The following is a 19621-nucleotide window of genomic DNA, read 5'->3' as shown; positions in this document are numbered from 1 at the left end:
CTATGATCTTTCCTCTTATTGAATTAGATCGTAATTAATTTAATTACATCTGAAACTCATTAACGTAATTACACATGACAGTCATTAAACGACTTGTCTTGCTTTGGCATTCTTGTATCTATATGACGTAAAAATTAGTTAAAATCTAACGAAGATATTTAAATGTTTGCGCTTTGAAGTTCATCTCCTCAGTAATATAAACAAAGCGTCTGTAGACACTGGTATATGTATATGATAAGATCTCGCTGATTTTGTTCTGAAAAGCATGTTTATAAAGTGTGTTGCTAACAACACCAGAAATTTCCTTTTGTTGACCTATCTGACCAGCTATATAATTGACAGATCGCCAGCTGTCAATCAAACCGAACGTGACTTTGTATTTTGTATTGTGTGTGCTACGATGTTTGCTCTGACATTGAATAGAAACATGTGCATTTGTGAGCACGAGGCGTGGCTATATTACACCTGTGATTGGTCACGAGGCGTGGCTATATTACACCTGTGATTGTACTGTATAATAGTTCAATTTTGCAGGTGTAAATTTTCGTGATTTACGGTTGGGAACTTTATTTTCACTAATCATCTTTGTAGCATTTGATATTATCATTCATACGACAGGCTAAGATATTTTAAAACCATGAATTTGATAGATATCATGAGGTATTAAATTTCGGGAATTAGGGTGGATCTGCAAAATGAGCGAAATTAAAATGCCAGCGAATATTACAAACTATACAGTAGATATTTCAGCATTTACAATCAAAACTGTATATAAAGAATGCCAAAAGGACAAAGCAAAATATGACATAGGTCATACTTTTTTTAAATTGGCCATTTGGGAGTCAGAAAAAGTGGTTTGATTAAGCAGGTGGTTATTTAACAGAGGTGATCGCTAATGCAAGTTAATTCTGAAAGTGGATGGCAAAGTATTGGATAAATTTGGTAAATCCGTAAATCAAACCATAACTCTTGCTTAGATTCCAATTATTGTAAAATAGATATACATGTAAGTTCCTGATTTTCTATCCCTCCCACACATTCCCCCCTCCACCTCCTGCATACCATCAATTGTATAACCCATCCCTCCCACACAAGTCTCCTTCCCACTTCTACCATCAATGTATAACCTATCTCTTCCTAAACAATGACATAAGTCTAACAAACCTTTGGGCATCAGTAACTGATGAAAGAGAGTTGGGTAATATCCCCTTACCTCTGTGTTACAGCCCGGGGTGTTATCAGTAAGTGATGAAAGTGACTAGAGTAATCTCCCCTTTCCCCCTGTATTTTGTCAGTAAACACAGATAAGGGAACTGATCTGCCAATTCTTATGATGAAGTAGAAATCTCTGTGCCTTATCAGCCTTCTCTGATCTTGACCAATGGTCATTGGATACCTACTATCTTTGCTATGGTCATCTGATACGAAGATAGAAGTCACCTAGCTGATCTTGACCACTGGTCAGACAATGATGGACAGACATCTAATGGTTCTATCTGTCTAATGTAATGTCTGTTTTAGATATTCTCCATAATGTATAGTCAAATGAAACAGCAGGACCATGGGCCATATTGACAAGCCCTGGTGTCTTGAATGTCAAAATAATAGAAGTAAGTGTGAGCTTGATTATCAATTTGAATTGCAAAGTATGGACTTAAAAGTGATGGTTTAGGATAGAATTTCAACAGAGTACTTTAGTTAATAGAACTAAATGAATATTATAATGTATTAGGGAGATGTTTCTATATGCATTGGAGCCAGCATCATTTAAGAATGGGTCAGGTTTATATGATGGAAGGAAGTATGGAGTACTCTGTGTAAACCACTAACCTGCGGTCAGTACCTGGCAACTGCCTGACATAGGAATCAAACTCACGACCCAGAGGTGGCAGGCCACTGACCAGCGGTCAGTACCTGGCAACTGCCTGACATAGGAATCAAACTCACGACCCAGAGGTGCCAGGCTAGTGGTACAGACATATGTCAGAACATCTTTACAACCACTTGACGCCAACAGTGGCCCTTATTTAGGGGCTGTAGCAAATCCCTGCCAAATGAGACAGAACCTGGAAAATCCCTGCCTTATTTACTGGTGTAAATATATCTATCTTCAATAGACTTGACATGTTGGGTGAATGTTTGAAACCTAAACAGATTTTCAGCTCTTGTTTCAAGACATACTAACATACAAATCTGGACTTCATTACATTTTTGTTAAACGATGCTGACTCTAGCTGGCTGTATCTGACAACCTCGTTAACTTTTCAACATGAAACAAGTTTTAAAAATTATATAACTGAAAAAAGTACGGAAAATTAAATTCTGATTAGAATTAAATGAAAGTGAACATTTCTAAAATCCACTTTATCCCCATGTTGTTTTTATACTTTTAAATGATACCAGTTGAAAATATTTGAGTGATTTAAATTAAATATCTGTTTCTAATTGAAGTATTATGTATTATGTGGATTGGTTTGGGTTTCATATAAAAGTTTAAAATGGAACATACTCTAAATGCATCTAAAGTTATACCATTAGAGTGGTGTTATAGTATCTATTTCTGTTCTTGAATAGTAAAACAAGTTAAATGCAGTTGAACAATTGAACAATGAGTTGGTGATTGTGAATTAAATTTATTTAGATGTTTAATTCTGAAGCTAAAACTCCTGCATTAGAGAATGCTTACTATATCATTCCAACATCAGATACAGGCTTTTAAACATGTAATAAAATAAACATTATGCGATTTTAATCATCCTTCCGAAAAAGGGCTTAAAATGCACTTTAAGGATAATTTCATTTACATAATTGATCGTTAAATAAACTGAGTATAGCCCGCTATAAAGAAGTGGGGGCGATTTTCCTGATGTTAAGTATAGATAGAGTATTGTGGATTTGTTATACAGTTTAGATAAAGATTTGTATAAGAGCAATCTTGTGTCAAGAAATGTATTTTATAGGTTAATAAAACTGATATTGAGGGAAGTGCATCAAGCTATGTATTGGATTCTTATTGAAATTATGTGACATTTTGAAAGAAAAAAAGATAAAATAACTGCTATTTTGTTATCTTTAATGTTAAATTAATACTTTTTAGGTGAATAGATGCCCCAGCAGGTTAAAGTACTCAACAAAGTTTCTATGAATTATATCAAATGAGTAATTAAAGTGAATAGTCGGGCAAAGAAAACCAGTCTAAATGCGTTCATTGGCCTTCCAAAAGTTCTCACATATTAATACGACGGCCAAGTTCTGCTTACGTTTCCCAGTTCTGACCATTAAAGTAAAGGAAGGTTGAAAGCATTGAAAGCGAGGCTGCGTGTAAATGTAACCACGGACATAGTCAGCCGGGAGGACGTTTTAGGATTCCTATAATTTAAATTAATTTCTTCGTACGCAGACAGATTTTGGCGAGAGATTTTATTTTTCTATTTCATAAGAAATTATACTGGATACATTCACACCATTTTTACCGACTTTAGCCATCCTTGCCCGACTGTTCACTTTCAATAAATTTTCTCAAAAGAAACCAGCATTTACAGCTTTAGAAAATGTGTTAAATATGAAATGATTCAATGTAGTTCATGTTTAGACAGCATTAACATACAATTCATTCAATATGTAAACAGTTAACTTCATTGCACAGTTGTTGGTGCCATGTGATGCCAGTTATATTTGTTTAACATTCAATTGGCATGGATTTAAAAAAAAACTTGAAATAAACAGGATGTTTTAAGTTATAAGAGTTTCAAGACATAACTGTATTTGACCCATATTCCCCTAAAAATCATATATTCCCCCTGGTATCCACATTCCCCCTGGTATCCATATCCTAGTGGTATATAGAGCTGTCATCGTTACAAACAATACCCGATGTATTGATGATTCTAATTTTTCAATACATTTTCGATTCCCTGGTATCCATATTACGTATACCCTGACTAGTATCCATATTCCCCTGGTATCTATATTACACAATACCCTGACTAGTATTGATGATTCTAATTTTTCAATACATTTTCGATTCCCTGGTATCCATATTTCCCTAGTATCATGCCCCTAAAGTATCCACCCCCTCCATCCTTTGTATTTCCCTGAGTGTCCGATTCTGTATTGTTTACTGTATGACTGTAAGCTAACTGTTTGCTTTGCTCTGTTCTAGGTAAGTGATCTGACAGTTCTGCCCTCACACTACAATCACAGCTACTACTACTACAGGCCGAGGTAGTTGTTGTATTGGTAGAGAGCAGACGGCTCTCCGCACTGTAGGGCTCTCCGCAGGACAATGTGTGTCTCCACGATGTTGTGAAGAAAAAAAAATGAAGGAGAAATGTTTAATAAGTGTTGTTTGATGGATATGTGTGACCTTTGGATTTTAATCTTGCTCAAATAATGGGATTTAATGGATGTTTGTACCTGGTGATCTGTGGGGTGGTCCAGCTAGTGCTATGTGAAGGTAAGTGTAGTGGGGGCCACTAAAACGGTGTCAGTAGGGGTAGGGTGGAATACATGGAATACATGGCTTTAGTATGGAGGGTCCATACATCTAAAATATTACACTGTGTCATAGGGATAGGGGGGGTCGGTCCACCTACTAGTGCTGGTTAACAGTGGGAATGTAATTGGTAATGTTATTGTAATGTGGACCACTAAAACTGTGTCAGTAGGGGAAGGGTAGAATACATGGCTTTAGTTTGGACGGTCCATAGGGCTAAAATAGTACATTGTATTATAGGGAAATGGAGTTGGTCTCTGCAGTGTGAAGGTAAGCGGTAGTGTTATTTTGTCAAGGGGGTCCATACGATTTGAAGCAGACATAATGCTTAACATGTCATATAGGAAAAGTTGGGTGGGGGGAGTCAAGAAGCTAGTCCAGTGTAGTGTTAGTGTCTTGTGGGGCACAAAAAGCATGTCAGTAATAAGTGTCTGTGTGAAATATAATGTTCATGGCAGGAAGGTATGGACATAAAGATAGTAGTGTTTTAGGGAGGGAACGGGGACCTGGTTCATGAGTACAGACAATACCACCCTGGGGACAAGGGGAAAGTGGTCTGTATAGACAGGTGGTCTATATACACAGGTCAAATTGTGTTATAAATGACTATTCGGGAGTGATAAGTGAACTGATAAGCAGGGTGTCTTTACACAGAAACAAAGACAGGGTTTGAAAAAAAAGGAAGATAACCCATGAGCTGCTCAACTCAAATGACATTATTTCATTGGACGAAAATTGCATTTGAGGGCCAACATATTGAAAAGGTTGACATCACCGAGAATTGACAAAGATTTTGATTAATTCCAATCTTTCCTATAGCTAGCTGTATGTAAGCATGCTGGTAACATTTGAATAGTTGATTGTCAGGCTATGGTTTTGTTACCTGATCGTACACATTGGCTAACACAGCTCCAGGCTACTGGGGGAAGAAATCTCCATGTGGAGATATATGGGGGAGATTGACATCATCACATACAGATAAGGCCAAAAAAATAATATGTCTGTTTAGGGTTACATTGGGGGAAAAAAATGCAATCGGAAGGTGGGGATGTTTTTTTAGTGTCTTTCACTCTAAAATAATGGCCGGAACCGGAGTTCGAGATCGAAATCACAACTTTTAATTTTTTCCATAGAAAAGTGGGGGGGAAATTTAGGGTCGGGGGTAAAAAATCAATGTTGTTCGGGTAACCCCAAACAGACATATTTTTTTGTTTGGCCTAATACAAGGAGTAAGTGTATGCATGGGAGGGATATAGGCCTACACTGTCTCATGTCAGGATAGTCATTAGAACATTGGTCCTGGACACTGGTGCCAATAGAATAACAACTGTATGTGGATACGGATATAAATCTTGTAACATCTGAGTGGGATAAATAGTGAAACATCATACAGCCACGGGACTTTGATGCAAATATTGAAACCTCATTACAGATGTTGACATTGTAAACCTAGTCGACATTGCATTACTTGTATAAAACAGGCACTTGAGACATTGTAAAAACATGACACAACAAGCCTGAGATATCATCAGACAGAATCGGGCCGCTGACTTGACGGCAATCCTGAATAATTCCAGGCCGTTCGTCTCTAAATCACAAAAACCTATAATATATACCCGTTGTGTGTAGATGGTGAGTGCCGGTTGTACAGGTTTCCTCAGCACGTGGGACGTAAATAGACCATGTTTTTTAAATGCATTTCCTATCCATTTGCCGTTAATGGACGGGTTGGAGTAAATCGCAGTCAGCTTTGGTGCGAGAATACACACTCCAGGTCTTCATTGATAAATGTACCAGCGTTGACGACGTAAACTTGAAGTTTAAACCATTTGATGTCTAATGCTAGGAAGGTGTATTTCAGCTGATTACTTCTTGAGAATGTTCTGATATATTTACACTGCTGCTCCTGAATTTCTTTATAGGTCACACAAAACAGAAGTGTACTGTGACCTTTTATCAGCTATCCTTAACCATTTACAATCCATTCTTTATTCATAAAAAAAAAAAAAAAATTGTGTCAAGCTTCCATTGCCAAAGATTCCAAGATTCAGACAAGTCTGTGTATTAAGACCACTCTAGGCACAAAGAAAAAAAAGTTTTTTTGTAGCAAAGTAGTCTGTACCACTAGTCAAATTTTGTTTAAATTGGGCATGGGGAATAGGGGAGGGTGTTTTCAGAGAAGAAAGTGGTCTTTAAAGACAGGTAGACCTTAGGACAGGTCGTACTTTTATGAATTTCTTTTCCTCACCCCAGGACAAAGAGGGGAGGTATGCGTAAGGGAGGGATTTGACTAATCCCCCTCCTCATCCCTCTCTCACCCCTCCCCCCCCCCCCAAAAAAAAAAAAAAAAAAAATGAAACAAAAACTAAATAGATAAAGTATTATCTTCTTTAATCTTCTGTAGTTGAATACTAAGGTAGAACAACCCATAAAATACCATTATATTGTATTTACACTTAGTAAGATTTATAGGGTGTGCAATATTTAATGTGAAAAATAAACAGATGATAAACACTGAGAATGAGAGATTAGGGAAGGAATATAAGTTGCTATAGATCGACATGTTTATACGCCTCAGCTGTTCACCATTCAATAGTTTTCAACAAACAATCAACATCAAATCATAGCTATAGGTTTATCCAGGTTTATTCCTCTATAAATTCTGTTTCTGTAGCAACTTCTTAACAACAGCTGTAGACGCAATATCTTCTTGAAATTTATATTTTGATGCGATTAACACAAGGACATATTGCGTAAAAATTGTACACATTTAATGCTTTTAAACTATATGTAGGTTGAACATGCTAAGCAAGAGGTTAGGTTACAACCTTGTGACATCACGTTGAATTGTATGATCGCTCACATAAACCATCCTATTAAATTTTTATTGCCTATCATGTAATAACAGTTAGGTCATTTAAGCATACAAAAGGTTTAAACATTGGCTGAAAGTCCTGAGTACCCGTAGAAAAAACACCAACATAATGGCAGCATCCTTGCTTCAACTGCCTCATGTATGATTCAAACTGTAGGTTAAAGATAACAGTAACATTTCATCACAGTCACCATGAAGTTTCTAACATTTACAAAAAATGGAAAAAGAATATATTCAATTTCTAATTGTGATCATTGTGTCAAAATCCTGCAATATCAACCCCCATTATTGAGTTAAGATTTATCGCAGATTATCGGTATATTATAGTCTTGCCTGGATAGTTTCTATCTTATTGTGATATATTGGTTCCCTTTTGACTACTTTGGCCTTGCAGCTATGTTAATTGTGATGAATAGCTGGAGATTATTGATTATATTTGCCTGTATATCAGCACCCCTGGGCCAGTTTGTTACCATGGATACAGCATACTTTTCACACTAATCTCCAAACTTCTGATAAAACTCGGCTTTATCATTAACAAACATTCCACCATTGATGCTAATGATGCCAGAGTCTTGTCTGAATCTGCATTTGTTGGTATATTTGCAGTGACCTTGAAACTGGAGCAGCATCATTCATTAGAATTCTAAAGCCACTAATGAGATAACCCTGTTCTGTAATCTCCTCCCTAGTCTACTGGGCCAAGGATTCCTCAATGTTGTGCTGGCTCTACCCATAACCAATGTACTCTCTGCCAATGCAGCCACTGTTTTCAATGTACCTTTCCATTTTAATCTGCAATCCGTTTCCTTCATGAATTGTCACACAAACTAATTTTAGGTCACAGTACTAACCAAAATAGTCATTTGACCTACATTTGATGTTTGACCCACATTTGGTGTTTGGCCTACATGAAAAAATATCTTGTCCGACTTTTTCATACATTTTTATATAGCTGTTGTAAGTTCAGTTTCTGGTAAAAGGTTCACTTAGTTATGGTGATTTCTTGTTCAAAAATAGGTCAGTACAATTTTCATTTTGGTTTCTGATCAACATGTAAAGAAAACAATCTTGATCATGCAATGGCTTGTGCTGTATATTATTAACGTTTTGGTCACTGTGACCTACATTTTGTTCTTTGACCTATAAAGGTATGACAAATTTCCCTCAGAAGTGGAACTACAATTTGATGAATGATCCCGGTTGTTGTTACATGTTAATCAGCAGAATAGTCATACAGGGGAGATAACCCCATCAGACAAAGATTCCAAACCTTCTAATTCACGATTCTATCTCAAGACTTGATAAGTTTAGGAAAATAAACTAAAAAGAACCTAACTAAACACATTTTACACTTAACGAAAGATACAAATGCTGCTATTGGAACTGAGTCCACAACATTGATCCAAACACAACTCAATACTCCAACACACACTCCTTATTGGATTAAAAAATAAATTTCATTAAGAAATTGACAGATCAAATAAAGGTCAAAGTATTGACATATAGAGTGAAATGTTGGATAATCTGTTAGTTACGATCTGTATATCACGCTAAGAGGAAGAAAACCATGAATACAAGCTATAGTGTGTACATGTTATGTATATCGCCCTCATAGGATGAAAACCATGAATAAACATAAAATAGCTCAAATGGTTAAATATCATGCGAAGTTTGAGTAACAGGCACCCAATCCAACAGAAATGAAACAAAGACATAAAAAGGGTGTAAGTTTGAATTAGTATGTAGATTTTATTGTCAAATCAATAGCCATTGTTGAAAAATGGTGGAAAATGTTGATAAGGTTATGGTTACAATTGTAACATTAACATGCTCAACACTCCTGTGTTAACCCTAGGGATCTACTCGGATATATCTGGTTTGGTTTTAACGTCCTTAACAGGCAGGGTAACTTAGAGATGTTCCATATCTTTATGTGATGGATGAAAGCCAGCGTACTCCGGGAAAAACCACCGGCCTTCGGTCAGTATCTTTGAACTGCCCCACATAGGATTTGATCATGCGACCAAGATTTGTGGTAATATGTTTGGACTCAGCACTTGGCATATTTATCTAAAAAAAACAACCTGTAAACAACTGAGGGTGTGGTGGTCAGTGTAGATAGATAGATTTAAGTTTATATATTTAAAAAAAATAGATAGATAGATTTAAGTTTATATATTTAAAAAAAATACATTCAGAATTCAAGATATTTTGTTTTTCAGTTATTCAGTCCTATATAATTCTCAGCTCAATCCAATTGTCTAAAATCTTACCAAGAATGTACTTCAAAGTCCCCTGTCCGGACACAGCTTAACCCAACTGTCTAAAATCTTACCAAGAATATACTACAAAGTCCCCTGTCCCACACATCTCAATCCAACTGTCTAAAATCTTACCAAGAATATACTACAAAGTCCCCTGTCCCACACATCTCAATCCAACTGTCTAAAATCTTACCAAGAATATACTACAAAGTCCCCTGTCCCACACATCTCAATCCAACTGTCTAAAATCTTACCAAGAATATACTACAAAGTCCCCTGTCCCACACAACTCAATCCAACTGTCTAAAATCTTACCAAGAATATACTACAAAGTCCCCTGTCCCGACACAGCTCAATCTAACTGTCTAAAATCTTACCAAGAATATACTACAAATTCCCCTGTCCCAACAAAGAAAAAAAAAACCTAGAATATAAACAATGAAATTCCAGAGATGATGTGATTGAACTTTAACCTTTCCTGTAGATGTTTGCTAAAGTTCATTGATGTAGATGGTAAATGTTAACTGGTTGTTAGGTAATATAGAATGCTTATTGATGCAACTTAAATGTCAGGCTGTCCGTGTCAGAAGTTTGGCGAATATTAACAACATATGTTTGAAATAACAATATATATAGAACATCCTGGATGCTGACACCAACAAAACATGTAACACAGTATTACAAAAATTGTATGGAGACAGATCTTAGATACCGACACCAAAGAATGTGTCACAGAGTACTGCTAAAATGGTATACATATACAACAAGCAAATATATATAGAAATGGAGTTAATTAATAAGCCATCAACCAGATACCAAGATATTGAGTAAAGAAATACCTAAGGAGAAAAGATCTGAAGAATTATCAAAATTGATTAGAAAAATTATAAAAGATGTAATACTGTTTTGGTTCCGAGTTAAATTTGTATCTGTTTATATTTCCTTTCACATCAGATTTCAGCGGTACAGTACTTTTCAGACCAAAGTGACACTGTGTAACGGTAGAAAAAAATGCACTTTTGGAGTAAAAGTATCAGAGCCTCTTTTTCATCAACAGTAATTGTGTCAACATCTTGTTGCCATAGAGATGGACTTTTACAAGATGACGTGATGTATTTAATAGAAAGATAGGCTGTGATAGGCTCCTTAATTATTTCACATCCAGGACCTGAAGCTCTTGGTAATTATTACATCAGGACATGATGCGCTAGAGAATTATTTTGTGCAGTACTTTAGAGAGTGATGATAGTCTCTATAATTGTTTCAGTCGCAAGTCTTACTCTCAGAAATTATTTTCATTTGAGGCATTTAGGCAAAACAGGGTGAACGAATGAGGAGGAAATTAATATAGAAGATGATGGATATCAGGATGGATTGTGGAGGGGTGGAGGGGTTATTCTATCATGTAATGGAATTAAGAAAATGTCGAGAGGACATCACGTAATGTAAAAGTACATCACCATATAAGACAGATGCATACCTTGTGATGATATAAATGTTTGGCCTTACATTCATGGAGGAGAGGATAGAAAAAATGATGTTCCTCTATGTATAGAATTAAAAAAAATATGAATAATTGTATTTCAACAGTTCGGTAGATATTGTATTGTATAATCAAGATAATTTTTCATTCCAATGTCCTTTAAGCTAATTAACTATTTTCCATTAATCAGAACTTTTAAGCGGATAATTGGTTTCTTGACCTGTGTTTTACTATAAGCTTCATTTTTGATATTTATTTCACTTGACCTTGAACTTTGGCCTGATCTGACCTTTCCTTGAAGTTTATACAAACAATTCAAACTTCCTTGTCATCAACGTTTTCTGGATCATCAGTCTGTATATTTTCCCACCACTGGACTTTGTAAGCAAACTGGACATCTACATCCCAAATTTTCAACCAAATGTTTGATCTAGCTTAGAGGTCATGTTCTGGAGAGGTCACAGAAGTTGAAGGGGCTGCCAAGGTCAAGAGGTTATGTTGTGTTTGTCAGTGGATGTCATTGCTGTGTTTGTATTAAAATGATAGTGAAGGTTCCCATCAGTAGAGGTAGCTAGGCTGGCCACCACACACTAATTATATAAGTTGGTGATAGATTTCCTTAGCTGAATTATATTACGTAGATTATCTTCCCCTAGTTTGAACTATGATAGCTTAACCCTCCATTTAGATTGACCAACAGTCTCTAGATTATCAAAAACACCACTTAAAGCTGGCTTGATCATTTTTGTCTCAGTGACATATACATGTCTGATTCATATAGTCTAGAACTTCAAACTAGGGGAAGATAATCTTGTATTAGAATTCTGCTGAGAAACTCTTTATTAATAACTCTCAGGTTCTGGTGGCCAGTCTGCCCTCTGTTCTGAGTCTTTAATCCAAGTCCAAGGTTTAACAGTAACCTGAAAGTTATTGGTTGTTGAATTGGTTAGACTGGCCACCAAACCCTAAGTTGTTGATAAAGACTTTCTCAGCAGAGTTCTTAACTTAAGATTATCTCCCCCTAGTTTGAAACTTCAAGCCCAATTTCAGTGGATTTTTTTTTCAATATTCTAGAGACTGGTGGCCAGTCTAGTTGTTGGTCTGTTGTATGAAGTATGAGCGAACCTAGCGAGGGAATGGTTCCAGCAGTATGACACACCAACATCACTATACAGCTGTCGTGGAGTCGTCCATTGACTAGATATATAATGATGTAGGGATAATACATTATACAGCTATCAGTAGTCTGTGTGAATTACTAAATATCATAATATGATCTACAGCCCCTGGAATGGCTGCCCTCTTCATTAAATGGTGACCCTCTCTCCATGCCTCCTCCAATTAATGCTCTCCCTGATAGGCTGGTAGCAGACACAGTGTCTGCAGTGAATCACTCGCTCCTAAATCTACAGGGGAAGATGAGTCCAATATGGAGAAAGTCCTATCTATGATCTGGGAGCCCGACATGGAGAAAGCCCTCACTGTGATCTGGGAGTCCGACATGGAGAAAGCCCTCACTGTAATCTGGGAGTCCGACATGGAGAAAGTCCTAGCTGGAATACCACCAGTATCTTTTCCTGAAAGTCACTGCATGGTCATCTGATTGGAACAAAAACCGCTGTTCCGTGGTAGTCCAAGGTAGTTCTCACTAAAAGGATTGAACCTTAGTTGTGATGCATTTAACAATTATTTTATTAAAGATTTTCGTTTCACTTAATTAATTAAGCTGTTGAACCTTTGTTGTAATTATTTCAATGAGGTTTTTAGTAACATTTTTGAACCTGTGTTGCAATGTTTCTTTATTCTATAAGTTTCTTTTGAGAAATATCCTTTTGTCTCACATGCCCATAGCATTTGTTAAATTGTGTAAAAAGGCTGTTCTTTACAAAACTTCATTTAATGGTACAAATAAAAAAAAAAAAAATGGTACAGTTTACCATAACGTAGGCTCAAACCATTAGTACAAATAAAGGTATCCTGTAGCGTCTTTACAACTCATTTAATGTACAAATAATAAAAAGTCTTTACGTAGCAGTTCTTTACAAAACTTCATTTAATGGTACAAATAAATAAAAAATGGTACAGTTACCATAACTGTAGGCAGTTCTTTACAAAACTTCATTTAATGGTACAAATAAATAAAAAATGGTACAGTTACCATAACTGTAGGCAGTTCTTTACAAAATTTAGTTTAGTGTACCGATTAAAAAAAATGGCACAGCTGCTATGGCAACTGTTGGCGCCTGAAGTGTCCTGTTCCCATGGCAGCTGTTTCTAGGATAAAACCATTTAAACATCTAGAGAAAATTAATGGTGCTCGCGTTTACATGAATCTCTGTAGAACTGTTTGAACATGAGAGTAATGTATTGGGTAGGAGTATATCCCCGCAGTGTACGGGACCCAGTATGTATGGTGAATTATATGAGAAATTTCTTTTTCTATATCACTGAAGAGATATGGGCTAACTTTGGTTCACTGTAGTGTTAACTCACTCACTCATGAAATGTTATAATTAGCCATTCCAGCTTTAGTTTGAGAAGAGTTCAAATGTGTGTTCAGGGATGGGTGAGTTCAGCGAGAAATGAGTTAATAGATTTTACACTGGCATAGAAAAAAGCTTGGTTTGGATAGGAACAGGTTTGGTAAGCTTCAGACTTACTAATGTCTCAAGGAGAAAATTGAGTATGGATGTAGTCTCTGAGACACATTGGTACTATTTAGGGGTCTAATTAATGTTAGAAAGCTTGTAGTATTGTATATTAATTTTACTCTGAAGTATAAAAGAACTGTTTCTAAATAAAGGTACTTAGTCAGGATGGATATATCAAATCCAATTCTAATATACATTGGGGTAAATCATAGTCTATGTGTAAAGTCTGTAATATGTTATACATTGGGGTCCAAGTACAGAAAACAAAGCTCAGTAACTACGGCAATTACATATACCATAGTCTATGTGTAAAGTCTGTAATATGTTATACATTGGGGTCCAAGTACAGAAAACAAAGCTCAGTAACTACGGCAATTACATATACCATAGTCTATGTGTAAAGTCTGTAATATGTTATACATTGGGGTCCAAGTACAGAAAGCAAAGCTCAGTAACTACGGCAATTACATATACCATAGTCTATGTGTAAAGTCTGTAATATGTTATACATTGGGGTCCAAGTACAGAAAACAAAGCTCAGTAACTACGGCAATTACATATACCATAGTCTATGTGTAAAGTCTGTAATATGTTATACATTGGGGTCCAAGTACAGAAAACAAAGCTCAGTAACAGTAACTACGGCAATTACATATACCATAGTCTATGTGTAAAGTCTGTAATATGTTATACATTGGGGTCCAAGTACAGAAAACAAAGCTCAGTAACTACGGCAATTACATATACCATAGTCTATGTGTAAAGTCTGTAATATGTTATACATTGGGGTCCAAGTACAGAAAGCAAAGCTCAGTAACTACGGCAATTACATATACCATAGTCTATGTGAAGTCTGTAATATGTTATACATTGGGGTCCAAGTACAGAAAACAAAGCTCAGTAACTACGGCAATTACATATACCATAGTCTATGTGTAAAGTCTGTAATATGTTATACATTGGGGTCCAAGTACAGAAAACAAAGCTCAGTAACTACGGCAATTACATATACCATAGTCTATGTGTAAAGTCGTCTGTAATATGTTATACATTGGGGTCCAAGTACAGAAAACAAAGCTCAGTAACTACGGCAATTACATATACCATAGTCTATGTGTAAAGTCTGTAATATGTTATACATTGGGGTCCAAGTACAGAAAACAAAGCTCAGTAACTACGGCAATTACATATACCATAGTCTATGTGAAAAACTGCATGGTAATAAATTTTACTTTGGTGTAGAAGAAAGCACAGTATACCATAGCTGAGTGATAGGTTTTACATTTGGATACAGTAACTAGGTAGTACTCCATTACAGAGGTGTGGAACTTTTCTGTGTTCACTAATTACACACTGCAGCCTGATTAAAACTGCTACGGTGATTACATCTGTTGCGTTAGCCTGGTAATGCTGCACTGCTTCAACTCCTCTACAGTAAATTAACACCTCCCCATCTAACAGAACATTTACAACAGTTAAGGATTCTTTAAACCAGGAAGGAATGTCTAGTTTAAATATATCGTCTTGTAGTTTAATCACAGTTTATCAAAAGCTTGAACTTTTGTACTGATGTCAAGTGTAGAAAAGTCTTGTTACAGGTAATCACATTTTATCAAATGTGCTTGAACTTTTGTACTGATTTACTGATTTCAAGAGTTCAGGTGAACTATCTGTGGAACATTAGAGATCATTAATATAAACAATAAAGGTTTAAGATAACAATTCCTTACGAAAGGAAAATCATGAACTTTTTCATAATAGTTTTATGTTTAGATTTGGTTTATGTGTTTGATTAAAGTAAAGGTTAAAGTTGCTTCAGTTGTAGATTCAAATTTCAATAAAGAAGATTGCAGGAGATACATCCATCAATTATCATATATCTTTTAGTATCCCTTGAATAGGTGAATTCTGATAATTGATAGAACTTGTCTATCACAATTGAAAACTTTGTAAATCATTATGTATTGTTTTGTCATTTAGTTCTGTAACTCTAGAAGACATTGTATCCCTCTGATCCAAGTCTGCTGGCCTAGTCTGCTGCAATATTTACCAGAACATTACCCGGATAATTAAATGGCACTTGTACAAGTCCAGGTTTAGAGCAAGCCAGTGAATGGCTGATCAACATGGATGTAGGTTTTCCTGACAAAATGTACTTTTATTTTGCTGCGGCTTCAGAGTTTTCTTGGACAGATCAATGAATAAGGAATGAGATGTGCAAGGTTTCCCGGAGAGTATGGTAGATCAAACTGTCTGTACCTGCTGTTTGTGTCATTTCACAGTGAGGTATTAACATCTCAGAGAAAAAGTATGTTAACGTATATCTGGTGATTTTAGTGGGTCAAAATTTCTGTGGGTCAACATTTTTGCGATTTGGAACTAAAATTAGAAAATTACATCTTAGAGAAACAAAATATCGCAATTTAGCTTTAAAGGTATAGTGTAACAATTATTTTATATTTAATGGACTGATTTTCTGCCCTGCGTAAAATGTACCGAAAGACAAGATAACAACATTAAATTGTGGGGAATTTTATCCAGACAAGATCCTTCTCAACCCAGATATTTCCTGGGTTGTATTATCTATGTACCGTCTGTCCACCTCCTCAGAAATTCGTTATCTATTGAAAGCAAAGGTGAGACAGTGGTTATGTCCCGGAATGACAACATTGGCCCTCATCCGAGTATTTGAGGGTCAATCACCAGTATAGCCGTATACATAAACATGCTCCGTTATCAATATCTCATATTGATTTTAACTCCATGTAAAGTTGGCCTGCATGTGCTGCGCACATTTCTTCTATATTTATGTGATTTGTTAGGTTGGAACATGACAGGTTTCTCACCACTACGTGGCCTGCGCGTGTAACGTACCGCTGGGAGGTGTCATGGACGCAGTCGTGTTATGTCTGTAAGGTGTTGAAGTGTCACAAACATCTCGGTTCAGGTTGTAAAAAATTCAAACAAAGCACTCCAAGGTAAATGTTGCCTTTTCGTTTCAACTGTTCTTCCTGGCAGTTCTATGTTTATGTCCCCTCTATCAAACTATGTGTGTATGTTATATTCCCCGATGGAATTCGGAATGGGGTTGGGGGGTATAATTCATGTTTGTCTCAATCCCCTTTCCAATTTACTAAGGTGATCAAAGCATTGTCTAACATGCATTTCTAATTATTCAGTTACATTTATAATCAACTGAGCAATTATTTAGTTCCTTAACCTGCAGTTTAGAGGTGATTTGCTGACTTACATTGTGGTTTCAGTTCTGTGTTAAGGGATGACTGTATTAGCCTCCTTATAGACAATGGTTCCTGTAGACATTTGCCATGCTGTGAAGGTGACATTGACATATAATTCAACAGCTGTCAGCAAAGGCAGTCACTGTGAAATTAATATCTCCTTACTGACCAGTGGTCAGCTTGACCTTAACCAACTGACAAGTGTAACACCACATAGATTTATCTAGGGGCTTACAAGACCAGATAGCTCAAATAAGCTTTAACCTTTGAAGATGGCATTGGGCTCAGTAACTTTGATGTTGAAACAATTGCAGTTTGGCCAAAAATTTAATATCATTTTGGGCATGACAGTGGGCTGGGATACCACACTAAAATAATAACAACTTGGCCAAGCATGCATGGCAGTGGGCTCGGACCCAATACTAAAATAATTGGAGCAGGGCCAAAAATTTGGCACTTTGAGCATGGCTTTGGATTCAGTAACTATGCTGAAACAATTGCAGTGCCTCCAAGCATTTGGCATTTTGAGCATGGCAGTGGGCTCCTAAATCATGCAAAAATAAATGCAACACAGACTTTGAGCATGACAGTGGGCTCGGTAACCATGCAACACAGACTTTGAGCATGACAGTAGGCTCGTAAACCATGCAAAAATAAATGCAACACAGACTTTGAGCATGACAGTTGGCTCGGTAACCATGCAACACAGACTTTGAGCATGACAGTAGGCTCGGTAACCATGCTAAAATAATTGCAGCTTAACCAAGCATTTGGTAGTTTGAGCATGGTCTTGGACACCGTTCTACAACAATGCACAAGAACATTATAGCATTTTAATTTCAAATCTCAAAATTAAATCTTCTGGATAAATAAATAGGCCTGAAGACATGAAACTTTGAAAGTCATGTTACTGCGGAAAATCAGTTGTTACAGTAGTTGATATATCATTGTATATTGGTCCATGTTTCTTCGTCCAGGTGTGTACCCAGTGTATCAGTCGAGTAGACTTCAGGATATTGCTGTTACCCTACAATATTTAATTGTATCTAGACTCTCTTCTCACTGATTAGGATTTCGGCCTTGTTTCAAGAAAACCTAATTACAAGAATTTTACCTCAAACATTTCCTGTGATCTAATTGTACAGCTTCTGTGAAGTGGAGAGTGAATTAATTTGCCGCTTTCTTCTCTTTTCACAGAATGCTAATATACTTTGGTATTTAAAACATCCTTTATTAACATGGTGTATAGTGTAACCCATTTGTTTGGATATTTGAAAAATGTGTGTAATTATAACTGCATTTTCATCTGGTGGTTTGATAAAACAGAGATGTGGAGGAGCCGGTTGGGGGTGGGGGTAAGGTAGAGCTATATAGAGGGGTATAGAAGGAGGGGGTTGGGGGATGGGGGTAGGTTAGGGGGGGTTGGTGATTCGGAGGGAGGGGGTGGGGAGTGGTATGGAAGGAGGGTGTTACAGGGGTATAATGTTGTGAAGGAACACTCAGACTGGGTTTCTGAATTTGATAAGATAGGGATGTGGTTGGGAAAAGAGAAAGGAAATGAATTGATGTATTTTTCATGATGTATCAAAACTTGAAATACTGTCACTGGGCCATCTAGTAGAAATTTTGTAACATCATATGACATTTGTTTTACATTGACAATCTGTCAGCTTACACCAACATACCAGCAAATTATCAATGTGATATTTGTTGTCAATCATACTAGTGTGCAATACACATTTCATATATTTTGATACAAAGCTTTTATAAAATTTGGAGTGTATGGTTTAAGGAAAGGCAAATACTTCTGTGATCGATTTCTATAATTGTTTACCCTCACTTGTATCGCTGTATAACTTCATGATTTTGATTTTCTTTATTTTCCTTCCTTTCTAGGTAAGTGTTGGAGAGGGTAAAAGAAATGCTGAGTTGCCATGACAACTGGACTGTATGTATTGATATTATTGTTGAAGTTGGAGGTGGATGAGCAGTGGGTTCATGAATGACATGAAGATAGGTCAACTTAAAATTGATTTAGCAATTGTTTTCATGTTAATATCATTAGCCTGATTCAATTCTGAAAGGGTAAAAACGGCGGAAAAAATAAAGAAAATAAATTATTATTGGATTTTAGTATCTTTTATCTTGAGTTGAAAATCAAAAAAGAAAAGAGTACATGGTCTATAGAAACCTTCTATATTGTTGTACTGTAAAAAGGAATAAATAACTGTATTAGGACTTGATCAGTTTTCTTCTTCTGAAAAGTGAAGAAAATAAATGGGACTTGTCCTGCCACGGAGAATAATTCCTAGATCCTCTTTCTCTTTGATTTTATTGCCTTAATTGTGGGACGTTAATCTGTTCCAAGGATTTTTATTTGGTCAATTCTCTAGGAAGCTTTAAAAATCTGACTTGTTTATCTTTATCAGATGGTTATTTCCACACCGACTTAAGTCCATTTTAATCAAACCTTTTCCCACACTTGCCAGATGAAATTTGTACGGTTTCTACAATTATCCAGCATTATTTATTTTTATTTTTTTATGGTTTCGGTTTGAGATTATTGACGATCTGGCGATATAGCCAATCTATAGGCATTCCTTGTGTTTAG

The 19621-nt window shown here is 36.2% G+C and overlaps 1 protein-coding gene across 7 annotated transcripts in view; it reads left to right on the top strand.

The window, feature by feature from the left end:
• LOC138306007 (neogenin-like) overlaps positions 1-19621 on the top strand; it is a 165758-nt gene that overhangs the window by 83901 nt on the left and 62236 nt on the right. The window contains exon 1 of one of the 7 annotated variants that reach the window (XM_069246324.1): positions 4220-4456. The exons of the other annotated variants lie outside the window; for them this stretch is intronic. Within the exon in view, the coding sequence (XP_069102425.1) occupies positions 4393-4456 (64 nt within the window). The 5' untranslated portion in view covers positions 4220-4392. Of the gene's footprint in view, positions 1-4219; positions 4457-19621 lie in introns of those variants that run through there. 7 annotated transcript variants of the gene reach the window in all.

This window comes from Argopecten irradians, chromosome 13 (assembly GCF_041381155.1).
Source record: "Argopecten irradians isolate NY chromosome 13, Ai_NY, whole genome shotgun sequence".
Taxonomy (NCBI): Eukaryota; Metazoa; Mollusca; class Bivalvia; order Pectinida; family Pectinidae; genus Argopecten; species Argopecten irradians.
The sequence above is the reverse complement of the archived record's forward strand: the minus strand, read 5'-3'. Positions and strand labels throughout refer to the sequence as shown.